The sequence below is a fragment of the Abramis brama genome (assembly GCF_963993115.1).
Source record: "Abramis brama genome assembly, chromosome: 21".
In the NCBI taxonomy this organism is placed as follows: Eukaryota; Metazoa; Chordata; class Actinopteri; order Cypriniformes; family Leuciscidae; genus Abramis; species Abramis brama.
This window is the reverse complement of record NC_139983.1, coordinates 33,685,922-33,708,575: the sequence shown is the minus strand read 5'-3', so window position 1 is coordinate 33,708,575 and position 22,654 is coordinate 33,685,922. Positions and strand designations below refer to the sequence as shown.

Sequence of the window (22,654 nt, the reverse complement as noted above, 5' to 3'; positions counted from 1 at the left end):
ATTACAAATGACTGACTTCTAGCTTCTGACCAAGGCTGTATCTCAGTACAGCTTTACTTGATCTTAGCGCTGCGTTCGACACTATAGATCATAAAATACTCTTAGATCGACTACAAAATTACACTGGTATTCAGGGTCAGGCATTAATGTGGTTTAGATTGTATATATCAGACCGTTACCATTTTGTCTTTTTAAACGAGGAAAAATCTAAGATAATGTCAGTAAATTATGGAGTGCAGCAAGGCTCGGTGTTCGGCCCTCTGCTATTCTCAATATATATATATATATGCTGCCACTTGGTAACATTATAAGAAAACATGGAATTAGTTTCCACTTTTATGCCGATGATACTCAGTTTTATATTTCATCACGACCAGATGAAATATCTAAATTATCTAAGTTGACAGAATGCGTTAAAGATATAAAATATTGGATGACCTGTAATTTTCTTCAATTAAATTCAGATAAGACTGAGGTATTACTTATTACTCTTAACATACAATTTGCATTTAGAAGGATTACTTCATCTTCTTCAGTTAAAGACATGGGAGTTATATTAGACAGCAACTTTTCTTTCAAAAATCATATTTCATATCTTACAAAAACAGCCTTTTTCCAGCTCAGAAACATCGCTAAGCTCCAGAACGCTCTGTTTCTGATGCAGAAAAACTAGTTCATGCATTCATGACCTCTAGACTAGATTACTGTGATGCATTATTAGCTGGTTGTCCTTCATTCTCAATAAACAAGCTACAATTAGTCCAAAATGCAGCTGCTAGGGTTCTTACTAGATCAAGAAAATATGAACATCTTCAGACACATTTGTTCTGCGTCTGGCAGACCTCACTTTGCTTTACTCCCTACGGCCAGATAAACACACACACTTAAGAATGATAGCTATAGATAACGGGATGATGACAAGCAGAACATCTCTCCTCTTCACACTCGCTCAGATCTCCGCACACATGGCTATTCTCAAGCGCGTTCAGGAACGAGTGCTGAAAACCCTGAGCTTTAGAGGGAACGTCCTTCATCCTGGTCCACATCTGTCATCAGGAGAGCTCAGCTCGACACATGCGTGTCAGACGCTCAATCGCAGATCACTGGGAGACAGTAAGAGACTCAAAACTGCAGATAACACCACCAAATCAAGAGAAATGAAGGGGTTATGAAGAACAGATCAAATGAGATCAGAGGTAATAGCTCAGGCTGAACACTTTAAATTACCAGTCAGATTAAAGATAGATTAGAGATATAAAGGTGTGTGTTTTTTGACTAATGTCACGTGTAACTGTCTGTTGCAGACGAAAGTAGTTTAGAAATGTTTATGAGCTCATATTATGTGAGAAATATGAAAAATAAATAAAATATAAAATATAAAATACAAAAATACTAATATAGTATAAAGACATACATGAATGAATACATAAGAAAATAAATATTGCAGGAATAAAAAAAAAGTTAAAAATGTATTAGAAATTGCGGAAAAAGAAATGGTAATACAATACTAAAATTAATTATGTGCCAAGAAATAACTTCCAAGTATTGTCAAATTAAATGGAAAATATATACATATATAAAATATAGTATAAATAAATAAAACATAAAAAGTTATGTGAAAAAGAAATAGTAAGTAAAATACTAAAGAATAATGAAATATAAAATAAATAAAATATGAAATAAATAAATTAAAGATAGTATGAATAAATAAATTATAAATCATTTAATGAATTAAATAAAATATAGTAAAAATAAGTCAAATAAATATGGCAGGACTATTTAAGCGGGGAAAAAAACGTTAAAATGTGATTAAAAAAAATGTGGGGAAAAATTGTAAAAAAAAAAAATACTTCAAGTATTGTAAAATAAAATATAGCATAAAGAAAACACAGTATAAAATATAAGAATAAGTAAATACATAAATAAATATTGCAAGACTAATTAAGAGAATTAAAAAAAAAAGTTAAAAGATGATTAAAAACTGTTGAAAAAGAAATGGTAAATAACATCTTTGCAAATAATGTGGCACAAAAGATCTTCCAAGTATTGTGTGACTTTACGGCGACTCCCTGTTCAATGATGAAGAATAAAAGCTCACCCAGAACACCTGTTCACACAACACAGACGAACGGCTAAAGCAAATAAAGCCGTCTGAACACATTATGGATGTTGTTGATCACGACGGGGAGCTTTTTATGCTTGTAAAACAGGCTTTTACAAACAGATTTTGATGTAGAAAATGCATTATTGTCAGAACTCAAAGCAAAAGATAAGCATGAGAACATTGAACTAACTTCACCTGAGCTGAAAGAGGGTGTGTTTGGGTGCGTTTAACCTTTCGAGCTGCGATTCCTCCAAATCATGCAAATGTTGAAGAGCAAAAACACCAGCCACAGCTACACAACACAGATGCTTTGAAATATTCAATATGCAATATATAATCAGTGTGATTTTGGACGTAAAGCCTCATTAAGGGAGCAGCTGATGTGAGCAGTGTAACATCAGAGGCATGCAGTGAAGAATGTCATACACACCCATTATTATCCATTAAACGCATGTTGCGTTTACAGTAAACCTGGCACTGGTGTGAGTGACGCCATCTGAGCTCATTAATGAGCAACGCACCCGCCGTGAGGAACGCACACAACTAATGTTGCTTTGAAACTCTCCAAGAAAATCCAAACAAAATTAAGGAGACGTGAGGAGATAAACCAAGGGCACGCACACTGCATAACACACACACGCACACTGCATAACACACACACTGACACTGCATAACACACACACTGACACTGCCAAGCTAAACCTGAGAGAAAACTGATCATAAAAATACAAAACATATGTCAGAAGATATTAATGTTCTTCTATGGCGTTGATAATGATGCTTAAAAATAATGCACTAAATACCGTTATATATTAAGTAAACTACATTTTGTGGTCAGTTTGATTTTTTAATTAAATTAATATGTTTATTATGTTCAGCAAAGGTGCATTAAATTGATCAAAAGTGACATTTATAATGTTACAAAAGATTATTTTAGGAACTTCTATTTATCAAAGAAAATCCTGGATAAACAAATGCATCAGTTTCCACAAAAATATAAAACTGATAATAATCATAAATGTTTCTCGAGCATCAAATCATCATATTAGAGTGATTTCTGAAGGATCATGTGACACTGAAGACTGGAGTAATGATGCTGAAAATTCAGCTTTGATCACAGGAATAAATTACACTTTACTATATATTCACATAGAAAACAGATGATTTACATTATAATAATATTTCACTATTTTTACTGTATTTTTGATCTTGCTGAGCAGAAGAGACTTCTTTCAGAAACATTTAAGAAACCGCATCACGTTTAAGAGAGTGTTGAGCAGGAGATACTTCATCAGAATCACGTATAGGATTAGTTCACAGCAAACATTTCCCAAAAAACATCTTGTACAAGAACAAGTCTGTACAAAAACACAACCACAGAAACCAGAGCCTGGATCCAAATCAACAATCTCTGCCTGTCAAAAATAAGGCCAAAGCAATCAAGCAAACTCCAGGAATATTGAGAAAGTCAGCTTGGCCTCTCGATTCCCTGTTTGCATGGAAGAGAGGAATGAGAGCTGGTGAAATTCACAGTTCCAGCTCTGGATAAACGCTATGATGAAGAGCTGATGTTTACGTGAATGATCAGACGGAGGACGGAAGGGCGGCCCTTTGTTTATTGGACGTGTTTGAAAGGAGTGTGACGGAAAGCAAGCATGAAGAAAACCCCGTTCCTGAGCTCTCCCTTCGGATCTGGCGTCCATCCGGGATCCCAGACGGCAGAAGGAACATCTGATGATGTTTGGAAGGAAAAAACACTGTGTTCAAGGCACTTTTGAAATGAAGAAACTAAATATTTAATAACTGGAGGAAGCAGGCATACGTATAATGCATCTGTCCTGACATATAACTTGTTTAAAGTTGTTATATATCAAAGCTGGCGTTTCCCAGTAAGTGTAATATAGTGTCGTCTGGTGGTCAGAATCTGTGACTGATGTTGTAGCGTTTGGATATGAATGTCTTTACACATGCAGACAGGGTGAACAGGTTTTATCTGTATGCACAGAAACCGGCTGATAATGAGGAACAAACACTTACTGGATTTAGTTTGAGAGTTCGAGGAGCTTAGTATGGAATATTTCAAAGCCTTGGCATGTTCTAACGGTGGAAAAATGCATCCATTTGATGTTTTGACATTACATTTCAGTGGGGGATGTAATGTCAAAATGCATTTTTTAATAATTTAAAAAAAAAATACAATAAATATATGAAGAGTTCAGATGCAAAAGCCTCTAAGTGCCATCTGAAATTTTCTTCTAGAATGATCATTTTTATAAAGCTCGTATATTTAAGTTCAGTAATTTCACTTAAATGACAATTAATAGGTAATTTGCATTGGCATTTAAGTGAAATTATTGAACTTATATATACGAGCTTGAAAAAAATGATCATTCTAGAAGAAAATTTCAGATGGCACCAAGAGGCTTTTGCATCTGAACTCTTCATATATAAAAAAAGAAGAAAAAAAAGGCAAGTCAAGACGACTCTGTACAACAATGAAAACCTGTCCAAAAAAAAAAATACTTTTCCTTATAAATTATAACTATGACTATCGCTTGTGAGAAATCCCGCTATTATAGATTATCACTATCATTATCTTTCCTTGGATTAAATCAATATTTATTCAATTAATTGATGTATTTATACACTTGGAACTTCCACAGACTAGAAACTGAGTGAATCATTAACATGGGATCTTCAGTTTCCTTCCTAAAAACAAAACAAAGATTCTCTTGCCCATAAATGAATATAAACATAAACAGAGTTCAATTTTGTCTCAAAAGAAGAAATGCCAATAGTAATAGTGTTATTTATGCATAAATGCAATCATTCACAGTAAACACTTCCAAGTAAATGAATAATTGCAATAATATAATTTATGCCACTATATATATATATATATATATATATAGCCTATATATAAAAATCATAATAAAATGCATTAGTGCAATTTCATTTTGATGCAGTGCTGTCATATGGCATATTATTTTCTAAATTTTCTTTAAAACTATGTTATGATAAAGTGTGTCTGTTAACAATCACATCTAATTTCTTTATCGAAGATGCAGGATATGGCCGTTTTATTTCCAATAATGCACAAAGTAGTTTTTCCTGAAAGCTGAGAAAGTGAAGGAAAATAACACAGGCTTAAAGGTTTTGAGAAATGCATTGGCAAGTTAACAAAATATCCTAGAGCTCACCTGTATAATTTGCTATAAAACAAGGGTAATAATAACCAATTTCAGATTTACCCACCAATAAAAGCCATGCAAGCAAAAAGAAGGTCATTTCACAGGTTGGTCAGATGATGACTTACAGTTTAACTGGCGATTCACAGCCAGAATAGAGTGTAATAATGTGCTTTATAGCCAACATTTAGTGTCGAACCTCCTAAACTACAGTCAAACCAAAGATTATTCAGAATATTAGTGTGTGCAGGACACTATAGTTCATTTATGTAAGTGAGGAGAGCAAAATAAAGTAAACTGTGACATATTATACCCAATAATTCCTCATACAGCGACTACCAGTGACATTAATAAACATTTGGGACCAACAATGATTCGGACACTTTGAGCTGATCATGTTTTGCTGAAGTGTGTTTTCTTTAATTGCTAATGCTCTTTTTACACACAGACTGAACACAATGAAGCATTGCTTGGTGATTGGTTGAGCTAAACTGGTATTCTCTAATTGTGTAGTTAAATTTAACAGCTGACAGATATTCAACATAATTCATGTGTGAGACAGTCTAACAGAAGGACGGACAAAACCAGTCAAATATCAACTGAGTTCTGCTCATATTTTATTACCATTTTCTAAACTATAGCGAATAAACTGATGATAATGTGAGAAATGTCATGAATAAACTGTGATAATGTGAGAAATGTCATGAATAAACTGTGGTTTGACTGGTAGTAGAAACTAGAAAGCGCTCCATCTCTAAAACAACAACAACAAGTCTTGCCTCGACTTGATTCGTAATCAGCAGACAAAAGAAACGGGTTTCATTTAGGCCTTGATGTGTGTGTGTGTGTGTGTATACAGTCATGGGAATGCAAGCAGGAATTACACCATGTCAACAGAACTTGTGCAATGCCGGTCCGCCTGTACACACACGTCCCAGAGCGAGCGACCGCTGTCATTACAAAGCGTTAGTAAATCCCACAGGAACCAGAACAGTGACACAGAGATCAGCAAGAGCGAAGCCTTACAACACCAGTGAGTGACGGAAACCAGCTCTGCCCTTCCCAGATTCCCAGAAATGCGATGAAGAGTGACACAGCGCTCAGGTGAACTGAGATTACGTCTCCAGGTGTGACAAACACACGCAGGTTTAGTTGAGAGGAGGGAGGAGACGAGCCTCAATCCGACGTCTGTCCCTGGACTTTAACACTCGAGATCTACGAGGAACTCTTGCTGAAGAAGACCTTCAAATCAAGACTATACACACATCAGCTCTTGTGTTACGGTAAGAGGAATGACTCTACGACACTTCCACTATTTCACTTCCACCATCATTATGAGGCGTTGCTTTTATTTAAAACTGGCACGTTTATACGCCGCCGTTCAGAAGGTTTTACATCAGTGTGATGTTAATATCAGGGATTAATTTGGGTTTTTGAGGCTGGATATTCACAGGGAATTCTTCTCTACAACCTGTTTCATAGCCTAACAAGTCTTGTCATGTTAACAGAAACACCTCTACGGTGTGTTGTCTTCAGACGTTCAGACGTGGGTGTGAATACCTGCACACCTTCACAGGTACATCGCCGATAAAACATCACGTTAAAGGGTTTAAACTCGGGCTAGAACCACCGTTTTGATGTTTACCGATTCTGAATTGTTGCACTCTAAAAATGCTGGGTTGTTTTAACACAATTTTGGGTCAAATATGGACAAACCCAAATGTTGGGTTAAAAATGTAATGTAAAAATTTAACCCAATGGCTGGGTTTGTCCATATTTGACCCAAAGTTCGGTTAAAACAACCCAGTAATTTTTAGAGTGTGGGGGTTAAAAAAGAAAAGAAAATGTTGCCGTTTGGTAACTTTACCACAATGAGAAATGGCCCAAAAATCAACTTTTCCTTCTAAATTATCAGTTTCCGCTTTAATTAAATCAATATTTATTCAATTAATTGATGCATTTATACACTTGGAACATCTACAGACTAAAAACTGAGTGAATCTTCACTGTTCAAACAAAAGATTCTCTTGCCCTTTCCAGAAAACATAAACAGTGTTCAAATGTGTCTGAAAAGAAGAAATGCAAATAATAATAGTGTTATTTATGCATAAATGCAATTATATCACAGTAAGCACTTCCATATTAATAAATAGATGCAATAATATAGTGTAAAAATAGCATTTTTTTTGGTAACATTCACATTTTCTTATTTATTAATTAATTAACACTATTATTATGAATCTTGGAGATATGTTGGTTGTTTGCCAGCTGTAATGTTTGTTGAAAACACAGGTTGTTTTGGGGATTTATTGGTTAAAGTCTTGGAAATTGTGCATTTCCTTTAAAAACCTTCCCATCTCTCCTCCTCACGCTCGTTGCATGTTTGAGAAGGTATGCCGTTCTGTTCGCGCTCGCCGTCTCCCGCTGCTACTAAAGTGCCGATAAAACCTTTATTGGCCAACAAAACATGTTTTCTGTAGTGCCATACAATTTTAAAGAGTGAGTGTTGCGAGTCACGAACACTGATCTAATGTGTAAACCACAAAACAGGGCCGTGAACGCCAGCGAGAGTAAAACGCTTCCTATGTGCATTATCACAACAAATGGGACTTATTACTCTTTATTACTAACTAATTTAACCAGTTCTGAGTCACAGAGCGCTCTGAGAACGCAGGTCAACATTACACATGAATCTAGAAGGTATTTGAGCAATTACAATAGGAGTAAATGTGATTTCATTTCCTTTCCCGGAGAAGAATCACAAGTTTATAGTGAGTGAGGATGAAACATGCCGACGGCTGTAAAGATGTCACAACATCAACTGTTAATCTGTAACAAGTGCATGAAAACTTTAATCTTAATCAAATACTGATTCATGAACATCTATATCGGGATTGTTATGGTACATGTGCTGGATGAGATGCTTTACATCCTTACACCACATTTTATGCCGGATATATATATAAATCTCCGGTATAAAATGTGGTATAAGGATGTATTAATAGACATAAAGGTTAAGGTAATAAAATTAATAGACATAAAGGTTATTTTCTTCTTAGAAAGTAACAGAGTCAAAATGTCAATCTGTGCACTTTTTCACATTCTTTAAGCTGATTGTCAGGGAAAATGGATTTAAATATAGTAAAATGTGCTATTTGTTTTGGAACTAGAAAGACATTCATTTTAAACTCGTTAAAAAGGCCACAATTAAAACGAGAAACAAGCGGAAGAGGCAGAAACGCATCTTTGTTTACAGTAATAGTGTCTCATCCAGTCCAGCTGAAGTTGCTCGCAAAATAAAAGTCCACAATGAAAGTGAAAATGTCATGAAACACAAGACCATCACAGCCAATCAGAACGTATTTGAATTGACCAATGAGATTTCAATAGGGTGTGTGTGTGTGTGTGTGTGTGGGTGTGTGTGTGTGTGTCTGTGCGAAACACAAGACCATCACAGCCAATCAGAACGTATTTGAATTGACCAATGAGATTTCAATAGGGTGTGTATGTGTGTGTGTGTGTGTGTCTGTGCGAAACACAAGACCATCACAGCCAATCAGAACGTATTTGAATTGACCAATGAGATTTCAATAGGGTGTGTATGTGTGTGTGTGTGTGTGTGTGTGAGTGTGTGTCTGTGCGAAACACAAGACCATCACAGCCAATCAGAACGTATTTGAATTAACCAATGAGATTTCAATAGGGTGTATATGTATGTGTTTGTGTGTGTCTCTGTGTGAGTGTGTGTGTGTGTGTGTGTGTGTGTGTGTGTGTGTGTCACTCTGTGTGAGTGTGTGTGTGTGTGTCACTCTGTGTGAGTGTGTGTGTGTGTGTGTGTTTGGTTACATCAAAAATAGATCAAAAATACAGTAAAAACAGTGAAATCCTGTCACTTTGGATCAGTTTAACGCACCCTTTGAGGGCTAGTGTGTGTAAATCAGTCAGGTTTGATGACTATTTAATCTGTTTCAGGATCCAGATCTCCCACATGTTGTGATCCTGAAGTGTTGAGATGCCGCTGAGGACGTCGCTCCACCGCAGACCCGGTCCCGGATCTGGAAGATGGAGATTATCCAGGCGAAAGGAGGTCGTGTCGGTGAACATGATCAGTCTTCCTCTCGCTGACTTCCGTCATCTCTCCCACATCGGCGTCGACGGACACTCGGAGAGTTTCGGAGACCTGTCGTTCCTGAAGGAGGGCCGGAGTCTCCTGCGCCAGAGCTCCAGGAGCGAGCAGAACCTGTTCCTCGCGAGCGACCCGCCTCCGAAGCCGCCCCGCATCAGCCTGGACGATCCCATCCGAGAGGAACCGGGAACAAGACCCAGGAACCCGATCCGGGAACACACTCACAGGCAGAAGTGCAGCTCGCTCCCCCTGCTGGACGTCGAGGAAGACGAGGAAGACGAGGACGAGCGTGTGGAGTCGAGAGGCATGAGCATCATCAGGAGTCCTGCTCGTGGAAGCCTGAGTTCTGGACGGGATTCAACACAAACAAACCCGGAAGAAACGCAGAGAAACGAAACGGATCAAACCGACGCCGCGTTCACATTCAGTCTGGATCTGGGACCCTCGATACTGGACTCTGTGCTGCAGGTGATGGAGAAAGCCCAGCTATAGCTGTGTGTTTGTGTGTGTGTGTGTGTGTGTGTGTGTGTGTGTGTGTGTGTGTCTCACTGGATCTGGGACCCTCGATACTGCACTCTGTGCTGCAGGTGATGGAGAAAGCCCAGCTATATAACTGTGTGTGTGTGTGTGTGTGTGTGTGTGTGTGTGTGTGTGTGTGTGTGTGTGTGTGTGTGTGATTTATGAGGACAGAAATTTGTATAATGACATGGGTATTACACTGGTATTACAACGTCAACGTGATTTATGAGGACATTTAAGAGTCCTCGTATTTAAAATGGCTTTTAAAACATATTAAACTGTTTTATTAAAAATGTAAAAATGCATAAAGTTTTCTGTGATGGGTAGGTTTAGGGGTCGGGTTTGTGTGTGTGTGTGTGTGTGTGTGTGTGTGAGAGAGAGAGAGACACAGAGTTCACCTTCAGTCTGGATCGGTCCTTGAATAAAGTCCAGCTATAGCTATGAACTCTTCATATCGCTTGTAAAAACAGCAGGTGTGTGTGTGATCAACAGTGTGTGTGTGTGTGTGTGTGTGTGTGTGATCAACAGTGTGTGTGTGTGATCAACATCTGAACTCTGAACTTCGTATCGCTCAACGAAGTAATTCTCCTTGGAAATGTCCGATTAGGAAGCTGTTCTCGTTTCAGAATGAACCCTTTTTTTAAGAAACATTCTCCTCTGAATGAAGTCTGGATATAATGTTGTGTAACGGTTGCTGACGGTCCACTATCAGCAGCGCTAGTTAATGTGTGCTGAAGTCTGGTTAATGATCACACAGAGTTTATATCAGTACTTCAAACTGTGATTTCCTCGTTTGCTTTCTGAGCCTCACTCTGATCTGTTCATGTTTAAAACATTGTGAGATTATTTCCTTCTGCACTGGAATGGTTCAAATCACTGTATGATCTGTTATATCAAGCTATATTATATCAAACCTATGAGGTCAGTTCAGTATAACTATTAACTTAACTAGTTTACACATCACCACTGGATCTACCAGTGGAAGGAAACAACAGTAATTCCTAAATAAAATAATGTATTAATAAAAATGTATGTATTTACTTGTGTACATATGTTAATATGCATATTAAAATACAGGTATATATATATAAAAAAAATGATGTATAGGCTAAAAGATCAATGAGGCTTATATCCAGTAGCAATTAACAAGTTAGAAGTTTAGAAATTTCAATATTTACAATCAGCAATTAAGAAAAAAATATTACAAAAATTATTAATTTATTAAATTATTAATAATCATTAATCACTACTAAGAAATCAATAAGGCTTTTAGCAATGAAAAGAGAGAGAGAGAGAGAGAGAGAGAGAGAGACAGAGAGACAGAGAGAGAGAGAGAGATAGAGAGATAGAGAGAGAGAGATAGAGAGACAGAGAGAGAGAGAGAGACAGAGAGAGAGAGAGAGAGAGATAGAGAGATAGAGAGAGAGAGATAGAGAGATAGAGAGAGAGAGAGAGACAGAGAGAGAGAGAGAGAGAGATAGAGAGATAGAGAGAGAGAGATAGAGAGATAGAGAGAGAGAGATAGAGAGACAGAGAGAGAGAGAGAGACAGAGAGACAGAGAGAGAGAGAGAGAGAGAGAGAGAGAGAGAGAGAGAGAGAGAGAGAGACAGAGAGACAGAGAGAGAGAGAGAGAGAGAGAGAGAGAGAGCCTGGGTTACACGTCTAAATTGTTGCTATTTCTGTAGTAAAAGCAGCGCTGTGTTCTCCTGACAGCTGGAGAAGAGAGGGAACGTGATACTTCACATGTGTGAGGATTAAACACTCCCTGCTGAACTAACAGGAGAACACACACTCGCTCGTCTGCTGGGATTCATGCCTGATACACGGGAAACATGACAATATATCATCGGACAGAATAACGACGAATGTCTAAAGCAAGTGCGACTAGGACTAAAATGATATGCTATAATTTGCTAAAAATTATATATATAATTTTATCCCTTAAAACTCATCTTTGATCACCAAAATTACATATTTAAACGTAAAAATTTCTTCATGCCCTAAAATATCTTGAATGTAACTCGTGCCTCATTTAGTATGCAGGGTTCTATGAATATGCAAATGAGCCCCGCCTCCACTCACTCACTCAGCTCAGAGATCCACTGGTTGACGATCACACGTTGATCTGATTGGTTACAAGGTAGTTTGTGACGTCAGAAACACCAGCGATTTCAAAGCGTGTTTTTGAGACTGTCTTTGGTTCACTGCAGTTTTAAGGAGAAAATACTCAGCAATGGAGTCGACTTATGAATTTACACATGATGTGTCTTAAAGCAGATTAAAAACACCACATAGACACATAAACTACATTAAAAGCTCGATTACCACAGAGGGACTTAAATAGCTTTTACTCTTAAAGACAGTAAACGATTAAAGAGTTATTTTACCACTAGCAAAATGGATAAAATAACATTTTTAATAAAACTTGGCTACATATACAATAGAAAAGCGAAAAACATTTTTTTAACAGTGTAGAGAAAACAGAGAAACGACTGTTGTCTTCACTTTCGCCAAATATGTAAGAAAACTTCAACACCCATAATGCACTGGGAATGATGATGTCCAAGGCCACTCCCACCATTCCCATGGAAATGTCTAATAAAATAAGTTTATATATATATATATATTTTTTTTTTTAAATGAACTTTTAGTTTATTCTAAGTAACTCAAATGTTTTTATGGTCTTCGTTTTAGTTAACGATAATAACCCAGTTTCTTCACGTCATTGTGCGGACAAGAACTGGTTCAAAATACACAACATTTGAAGTTTGTCCTAAGACAAGAACGGCTGTTGTTCAAAATTCATGAATAACTTTGATGAAAGGTTTTGATCCACTTTAATTGTTGACTACTGTATACATCTAGCAGAAATCTGTTCAGTAAAGAGTTAACAAGAATAACATGCATTATTATTGCACGGGAACTGGATGTACTTTCAAAATATGAGTTATACTCATAAGCATCTAGACCATAAAAAGCTCAATCAATCAAAGCGAATGGAGAATGAAAGAAAAGTAAACCTGGGACGGATTTGAAAAGCATGGAAAAAGCAGGAGGAATATTTCTCCGTTCACGTCAGGATGGAAACGGTGGATGAGGGAGATCCTCGTTATTTTATTATTGACATTAAAACAATGGACATCGTCCAATAAGTCATAAGCAGCAACTCCTATTCCCGAGCTTTAGCCGACTTCTCAGAAGCGTAACGCACGCTAGGAGCTGTTCATCATCAAAACCAGCCCGTTCTCCTTCACAAACGACAAGAAGCGCTAGAAAAGATGAGAGAAATCATCTCACCATCACATCTGGAAGCACTTACACCTGAATATCAGAAGAGTATCATGAGAAATATAAACAAAGGGTTTTAATATATATCGTTTTGACAACTCCAGCATTCCTTTCATTGTCATAATTACGTCTGACAGTGTCTCCAAACGCTTCTGAACACACACACACACACACACACACTTCAGATCAATCTGACAGCGCTGATGAAACACTGGCTTCTGTCAGAATGTATTATCAGAATGAAATACTCACGGTAACTCAATCGTAGTAATTCAAGGACAGACTTACTAAACTAACTGCAACCTCTCAAACTGTTGACACTGAAAGCCACAAAAAACAATTTGATTTTGGACGTGCAGCATATTAATACTATGGTATTCTTCGTAGTACATTGGAGTATTATGTAAATACTATGGTAATCATTCATTCAGCTTGTAAGGATTTTCACACTGCCTTTAACCCTGAAACAAACTCACTTTCACCCCAGAGTAAAGCGAAGGGTTACACTTATATTCAACCGCTTTTAATTGTGGATTAAATAACATTAAATAATGGGTTTAACACGACTATAAATGAGAACGTTATAATTGTGTGTTTGGATCATGGCTTTTAAAGCAACAGCAAAGCACGTTTCCTCTTCGGTCCCCCTACAGGTTGGAAGCGGAATTGTCCATTACGGCTGTCGTAAATAATTTAGCCAATCGCAGCCTACCGTCGCACACTCGCTGTTCATCCAGCAAATAAACAAAAGCTTTGGAAATAACGAAGACAAGGTAGAGTATGATGCATGCTTTCATGAAAGTATGATGTATTGCCACATCAGAAACGAAGGAAAACTAAATAATGACTATTGTAGCGCTTGCCGTAAAGCAAGTCAAATTTGTAGTTTCTTATGTCTCATTCGAACTACAGAAACGCGACCCGATCTGGCAAACTTGCATAGTGCGGTTATAGCAGATATAGGGACGCAAAGCGAATCCAGAAGTGCCGTTCACCCTGTTACGACTTGATGAACCACTGAAACGATTTTGGGAACATTATTTTAAGGTGAAAAGTAATCTTTAGTGTTGCTTTAATAGTGAGACTTTAGTTTTTGTAATGAGGCTCTCAAAAATTCTATAAAAATTTGGATTTAGATTTAAGCAGCCAGTATATCGGTTATCAGCTTTTAAACATAAAAAATGATCGGTTATCGGCCAAAATATTCATATTGGTGAATTCCTAATGTAAACGAACCAAAAACAGGAAATGATGTCACAAGAAAAGGACAGAAAGCTCAAGCATGGCTTTTTTCCTCGCCATAGTCGTTGTTTTGACTCCTTTTCACATTTTTAAGCTCCAAAATACCATCATATGAAGAATACGCACATACAACAAGCACATTTAGCACAGCGCACAACATTGTTTTGGATGTTCGGTAAGTTCTGTCATGAAATATACATAATAAAAGCAACCAATCAGGTTGTGGACATATCTTGATGCCTTTAGTTTCGGTGTTAATTTGCCAATTTGAACACTAAGCGCACCAGGACTAAATGTTGTTGTTTTTGTTCCTGAACAAACGAACCAAACTAGAAGTTTGAGAAAAAAGGTTTGTTTAAGAGCTGATCACTGAACGTTTCTTTGGAGAACCGAAAATGGTTCTTCTGTGGGAAAAAACTTTCTGAAACCTTTATTTTTAAGAGCGTAGCAGAAAAACTCAATAATATCATCCCAAATGCACAGATTGACAATATAATTAGTTTGCTCGGTTTCCTAAATCGTGCCACGATATAATAATTCGCTCTTTTGTTTTACTAAATCGTGCGCATGTTATTATGATGTTTCCTCGCTTTACTAAATCTTCTATGGTTCTTCTGTGGGGAAAAAAAACATTTTGGAAACTTTATTTTTAAGAGCGTAGCAGAAAAACTCAATAATAGCATCCCAAAATGCACAGATATGCATCTATGGTTAAACTAATATCCCTGCCTCATCTAAAAATCAGCGTTCTCACCACAAGCCAACACAGGTCAAGTTCCCCATCCAGCACTGAGATCCCGCTGGCCTTCCCAGAAATTCCTCTGTCAGGGGAACGAGAACAAACCTGCGGCTGCCAAGAGCCAAACACGACCCGCAAATGAATTTATTTTGGGCAAGAATGAACGTTTCAGTCAAGGTCTACAGATATGGCTGAAAAAGGAAAACTCCCCAAAATAGTCGATCCATCTGGTTCATGTTGTGTCTGGCAGGAACGCTGATGCATTTGACAGCAAAGAAAAACAGACACACTGAGTTTGCACTTTTATCTCGCTGAAACAACACGCGTAGATCACCGAGAGGGAGATCGCCGTGATTTACGAGCAAATGTTCTGGGAAGAGCGTTTACGCAACAATCCTCGTGGAAGTTTCGAAGTTTCTACCAATGCAAACTGACATGTTTAATCCCAAACGGACAAGAGGAGGGAAGCTACTGGGAATGAATCTATTAGTTTCAAACACGTTTACATGTAAAGAACGTCGAGTGCTTTAGGGAAGCCAGTGTTTTGAGTGTGTGAAAACCCTAAGTGCATTTCTGCTGAACAAGACGATTTCGGTTATGGAATGAGAAGTACAAACATTCACTTAAAAAAAAATATTAAAAAAATTAAGTGCACACTCCAAAAACCTCTTATTAGTCATTTATTATTTCACAGTCCAGGAAGTTTCACAACCTTCATATATCACGCAACTCCTGAGAATTTATCACAGCTCTGAGACACGAACCCAAAGAACTAAAGACGTGAAACTAAATCCAATCCAAATAATGTAGATTTATAGTCAGGGCCGTGTGGAGGGAACAGTTAAACGCAACACGGAGGCCAGAAGTCCTGCCTGTGAAACTCCACAGGAGAAAACCCTGCTCAGGCCGACACGCTATAATGATGCACATTCAGATATCAAATATGAAAATGGCCATGATAGGAATCAATTTATTATCACATTAACATAATTTCCCCAAAAAAAATGTTTTTACTTTACAGCACAATGGCAATATATTACAGTATATCTTAATTTTTCAAACATTCCTTAAATTTATAATAATAATAATAATTTAAGTAAACAGCCCTAATTTAAGTAATTACTTCATTTCAGCCATTTAGCACCTTTGAGATTCTATTATAGATTTTTTATTAATATTTTGAACTAGTTTTTATTTGTATATTGTAGTTAAAAAAAAAAAATCATGTTTTTGTCTTTCTTATTAGTTTTTAAAAAAATATGTCTGTATAGTTTTTATTAATATTTATTTCAGTTTTAGTTATTTTAGTCCATTAAGTTAAACTAAATGAAAATGAGAAATCTTGCCTATAGTAAAATAAAATAAGTTTAAACGGAGCCCTGCACGACATGTGGAATATATATATATATATGTATGTATATGTATGTATGTGTATGTATATAAATATTATATTATATCATGGCTCCGATTTACTAATTCATTCCTTGGTTTAAAGTAAATCGTGCCACGATATAATAATTCGTTCCCTCTTTTTACTAAATCGTGTGCATGATATAATCATTTATTTCGTTCCCTTCTTGTCATATTTTATTACCATTTTCTAAACTATAGTGAATAAACTGTGATAATGTGAGAAATGTTGAAGGAGTCTGAATAAATGTTGGTTTGTCTGTATATCTCACTGGTCACCACCTGATCACAGTCCACTAAATCGTGCACAAAATATAATAATTCGTTCCCTCATACTAAATCATGTATAACAAACAATGCAATATAACCAAAACAATCACTAATACTGAGATTCATCCTGTGTGTGTGTGTGTGTGTGTGTGTGTGTGTGTGTATATATATGGTCACCACCCGATCTCAGTCCACCCAAGAGCAAAGACCAGCTGCAGAAAGTCCCTTATTCTGCGGTCATGGCTGGTCTGAAGCAACGCTGGTTTCCCAGAATCCCCCACAGTTTAACACTCGGAGAGAGTGATTGTGTGTCTGCGCTCCTGCTCCTCCACAATCACAGCTGCGTTTAGAGGAATTATGGGATGCTAAAGGACTCGGCCAGAGGTGTGTTTCCCAAAAGCATCGTTAGCCAACTATGGTCACAAGTTCCGTCGTTATCAGCAGATGTTTCCCCGAAAACATCGTTCTAACGAACATTCGCAAACAGCATCGCAGAGTTGTGTGTGTGAACGACAGATCTCGACCTGTGGTTAGAAGCAGAGTTTCTAGTTTGCATGACATGAAATCCTTATCTTGAGCAAAATAAGCAAGCTGACATTCAGTGCAACCCGTGTCTTTAATTTACAATACTTACAAATGTCATTTACATCTTTTAGTTTGTCGAGAGATTTAAGAGACTTAAGAGACATTTAAGATTTAAGAGATTTAAACGTACAGTATGGAATTTTTCTCCACTAGGGGTCGCTAACCTCTTTACAATAACAAAGGCGTAGATTGATGATGCAACATTTGCTAAGAATTATGGATCTTGTCGTCAACGTCAAGCCGACCGATCTAATAATGTTTATGGATGACTGAATACATCGACGCTTTTATCATGACTGTGATATGAAGCAGTTCGGGATTGCTAAGAGACAGCTATCAGCTCCACACGCGACGCGAGTCCCGCGGATATAAAAGGAATAAGGACATTTCATTCTACCGAACTACACGCAAGTGCATAATTACAACTCACAGGTCAGTTTATTAGACAAATTAAACTTGTGAGGTAACGCAGCGCTGTTTCACTTGGTCTAACATTACACTATCACACTAAACTGCATTTGAATGTGTTGAAATGTATGTGTTAGTTTGTCTGTATGAGACTAGCAGTAAACTAGATCAACATTAGAATAACATACAGATCATATTCTAACATTTTATCATTGCTGAACTATATAACATTGATTAGTTTTATGTAAACATGTAGGAGCGGTCGAAGTCTCGGACGTGGAGCTCTCGTTTATATACTGTCTATGGGAGCTCTCGGCATCTCGAAAACACCGCGCTGATATTGATTCTCGTTTTAGTTCTCCTTTTTTATCTAAAGTCTGCTTGCCATGGTCCATAATGTTTGAACGAAACAACAACAGCGTGCAGATAGACATTGCGAACTACAAAGTTGTCCGCGTCAGTCGCTTTGTTTACTATCAGAGGGCTCTGGTTCATAGCTCTGGTTGCCATGGCAGCACGAGCGGAAACCAGGGACAACGCGGATATGACGCCATTGACGGCGACAAAACGGAAATAAAGAAACGGGACGTGTCTTCGAATTAAATTACAAATTTCTCCTGGTTTGAAAGTTGTTGGAAACAGTCGGGATAATGTAAGTACACAACTAAAAAAAATATATAACATAGATATAGTGATTTTTGCTATTTTTAAAGCAAAAAAAGTTACATATTGTGCCTTTAAAGCACTGTTTTTGAAGAGTCGCATGTGTGAACGTGCGTAACAACGAGTCTATGATTGAATCTGGAAATAAAGCAAAATAACTGAGAAAAATTAGAAATAGTCCTCAGATGTCATGTAGCCTACATAATTTAGCAAAAAGTCTAGTATTAATTAGATCTCAAACAATTCATTAAAAGAAGTTATTACTCCACCACGTGTGTGACATCATTAACTAACGTGGTTGAACGACCAATTTGTGACAGTATGGTTTTGGGAAACAGTCGTGACTAGAGAGTTGATCTCTTCAACGATGATCGCACTATAGTCGTGAAGCAGCGAGTTACGGCGTTGTACGGGAAACACACCTCAGACCTCCAGTGACGCGACCTCTAACCTGCGGCCCGATGAAGCAATCGGCACTCAGTGTCCGTTGTCATAATAACATTCATACACATTATTCTGTTAAAACCCCAGAATGTGGACCTGATCCGCCCTAAACGAGGAACCTGGGGCATTAATGCAAGAGTTGAACAACAGCCAGACGGATTAAATATGGTGTGCTGAGAATCTCTAATGACGGCTCACTAACATCACACTTCATATGGCAAGAGATTTCCAGACCGCCTTTTAAAGTGTTTCATTTCAGGGCTGCTAATGGCTATATATATATATATATCTATATAAAAGTACAAGTCACAAACTCAAACAACTAATGAGTTACACCAGTGTTCAAATGTTTGATGTCAGTCAGATTTTGGAAAAAAAATCTCTTTTGCTCACCATTTGATCAAATAATACAGTAAAGACAGTGAAATACCATTACAATTTAAAATATGTGAATGTTTTGTAAGATGTCATTTATTCCTGTGATCAAAGCTGAATTTTCAGCATCATTACTCCAGTCTTCAGTGTCACATGATCCTTCAGAAATCACTCTAATATGATGATTTGATGCTCAAGAAACATTTATGATTATTATCAGTGTTTAAAACAGTTTTTTTAAACAGATTATTTGATTAATAGTAAGTTCAAAAGAACAGCATTTGTTTAAAATAATTTCTTTTTTTTAAGAAATATAAATGTCTTTACTGCAATAAAAAAAAAAAAATCTGGGATTTTATCAATAACAATATTTAGACGATATTTTGCTCAGTGGTTTATTGTGTCTGTACCTTGACAGCTGACTCCTAAAGTTTATGATATTCTTCATATTCTGTGCGGTTCAGTTCACAGCAGTGACAGAAATCATCTTTTACAATGAGTTTAAATTGATTTTGACCTTTTATGGGAATTTTTACCTCTATAAAGCCATTTTACTAACTTACATGTATGCATCACATTTGAAATATATTAAATTATATAACATATATTAAATGATATAACTATAAAGACATACAGAGGTATTTTTGCCCCTTATCTTGAATATTGAGGCTATTATAAACACATTTTAATAGAGTAAATCACACACATCGCTAAAACAACAATCCCGATATTATCATAGTCCATATATCATCATAGTCCATATATCTCACGCCCCTACTGTCACTTTTGATCAATTTAATGTGTCCTTGCTGAATAAAATTATTAATTTCTTAAACCTTTGAACAGTCGTGTTCTTGTAGTGAACATTAAAGGCACAATATGTAACTTGCAAGAATGCAAGAAATGTAAGATGCAAGAAAATATACAAACATTTGCCTTTCACATCAGTCAAGCTCTTCCCAAACCTGCATCCCACATCCAGGACACCGGACTCATTTCCATTCGACTCCTTATCAGTGGCTTTCATCGCTACTCTACTCATGTGACTGGAGGCCTGGACCACATTTGTTGCTGGATTAGACTGGATTACAGAGATTTAAGACCCTTTAAAAGACCTGTTTGAGAAAAGCCAGCAGGAAAAACACTAATTCACAAGGATAGGAATCTGATTCTTTAAGTATTTTTAGATCCCATTCCAAATAAACTATAAATAGGTTCAATATAGTATGGTAACACTATTGTTTTTCATTTATCAACACAATTTTACACAACCAGGTAGTAATAACACTGAAGTCTCACGATTCTACACAATATAAGAAACCACCTAGCAACCCAAGATTACCTTAGCAACCACCTTACAACATACTAAACTCACTCAGAACACCTTTGCAACTGAAAAATGGCTGTGTCTATATTGAGCAATTAAAGATGTTAAAGGTGACATATCATGCCCCTTTTCACAAGATGTGATATAAATCTATGGTGTCCCCAGAATCCCCCAGAGCATTTATTATAGCTTGTCAAAGTTGCCCCTTTTTGGGTGTGAGCAAAAACGCTCTGTTTTTGTGTGTGTCCCTTTAAATGCAAATGAGCTTTTGCTCCACCTCCGTTCAGAAGAGGGCGGAGCCTTTACACGAGCTTCAGAAACTCCAGCAATAACAAAACAGGCCAATCTCACTCATCCAGAATCCCAGAATCACCAGTAGCGAGAGCAGCCTTATGGAGAGACTCAGGAAGAGTTTCACTTTAGACATGACACATGGACGTTTCTGAACGGTTAGTGGAGACATTTATGTAGTTGTAGTGGAGTTACATTGATCATCTCATCATCATGTTTAACTTTTACACAAGTTGACAGTTCCCTGAGGTCTTTATAAGACAGCGGTGACATGTTCTGCTCGTCTGTGCTCAACGACAGGACAGTTTGCATGCTTTGCTCGAACCTTTGCCATTGTGTTAGAACTGGTCACTGTTGTCTCTTGCGAAACCAAATGTCGGCGCTGTGGGTGGAAACATTAAGGGCCGGTAATATTATAATAAGATCCTCTTCCTATGTCAGAAGGAGAGCGAAATCTGATCGGCTTATTTTTTTAAATGCTTGCAGAGAAAGGTTTAAAGGGGTGGTTGATCATGATTTCACTTTTCTAACTTTAGTTAGTGTGTAATGTTGCTGTTTGAGCATAAACAACATCTGCAAAGTTACAGCGCTCAAAGTTCAGAGCAAAGCGAGATATTTGCTTTTACAGAAATCGCTTTTTAAGGACTACAACAAATGGCTGGTAGAGACTACACCACATTCCTCCCGGGTTAGTGACATCACCAACCCTAAAATGTACATTTTATTAGAAGATAACTACACATAAATTCATCAACTAACCATTCAGAAATGTCCTGTTGCTTCTACATGTTGTCACTTCTTCTTGAGTCTCTCCATCATTGTCTATGACTCCGGTTTGAACATAAAAGTCTAAAAGTTTTCGAAGTTTTCAGGACGCAAGCTGTTGAAGCTCCGCCCCCTGTGCCGGGAGCAGCAGCTCATTTGCATTTAAAGGGACAGACACAAAAACGGTGCGTTTTTGCTCACCCTCAAAAAGTGACAACTTTAACATGCTATAAAAATATCTGTGGGGTATTTTGAGCTAAAACTTCACACACACACACACTGGGGACATCAGAGACTTATTTTACATCTTGTGAAAAGGGCATTATACCACCCCTTTAAGGAAAAAGTCAGATTTGCATGATATGTCCCCTTTAAATGTGCAGAAGAGGCTGGAAGAGAGGCTGTGATCAGGAACCCTTGTTTTGGTGTGTTTGCGCAGGATCTCGTGCCAGACACACATTACACACGCCTCTGCGTCTGAGGGTCAGATCTTAATGAGTCTCGCGCTGGGGGTCCAGAGAGCGGCTCGCGTGCGTGTGCTCCAACTCAAACAAACCCACTGAGGGCATTATTCAGGAGCCTCACCAGCATGTGTTTGCACAGGCAAAACCTTCATGTTTACATACTTCCATCTGACGGATAGATGAAATATGTTATTTAGATTGAATGCCAAAGCCATAGGAATCATCTGGAACGCTGCGGTAACATTATAGTTTTGTTAAACTTTACACGAAGACAAACGCTCACGCACAGAAGCACAATGCCCACGTTTACACACTCGTTACTTTCCAAGTAAAGTAAAGTTTGCGTGCGGGTTAAGATGCTGAGTTTCATGCACATGTGAGAGTGGACAGTGACTTTGATTGTGTTGCCATCACTGTATGCATTATAAAACAACTGTAAATGAAT

The 22,654-nt window shown here is 37.4% G+C and overlaps 2 protein-coding genes across 3 annotated transcripts in view; one reads left to right on the top strand and one right to left on the bottom strand.

Annotated features, from left to right (window-relative positions):
* Positions 1–22,654, bottom strand: part of dnajc17 (DnaJ (Hsp40) homolog, subfamily C, member 17) — a 58,866-nt gene that overhangs the window by 4,450 nt on the left and 31,762 nt on the right. The gene's annotated exons all lie outside the window — the stretch shown is intronic.
* On the top strand, positions 6,220–11,046 carry LOC311072092 (uncharacterized protein). Of its 2 annotated transcripts, XM_084096843.1 has the most exons (3): positions 6,478–6,575; positions 6,801–6,868; positions 9,265–10,952. In XM_084096843.1, exon 3 carries the CDS (start codon positions 9,305–9,307, stop codon positions 9,908–9,910), a length of 606 nt encoding a protein of 201 aa, XP_083952969.1. In that variant the 5' UTR covers positions 6,478–6,575; positions 6,801–6,868; positions 9,265–9,304; the 3' UTR covers positions 9,911–10,952. The 2 variants fall into 2 exon arrangements, with proteins under 2 accessions (XP_083952968.1, XP_083952969.1); XM_084096842.1 differs by lacking the exon at positions 6,801–6,868 and having other exon boundaries at positions 6,220–6,575; positions 9,265–11,046.

Coding starts and splice junctions, on each gene's coding strand:
- LOC311072092 (XM_084096842.1), top strand. CDS start 9,305: ATGCCGCTGAGGACGTCGCTCCACCGCAGACCCGGTCCCGGATCTGGA.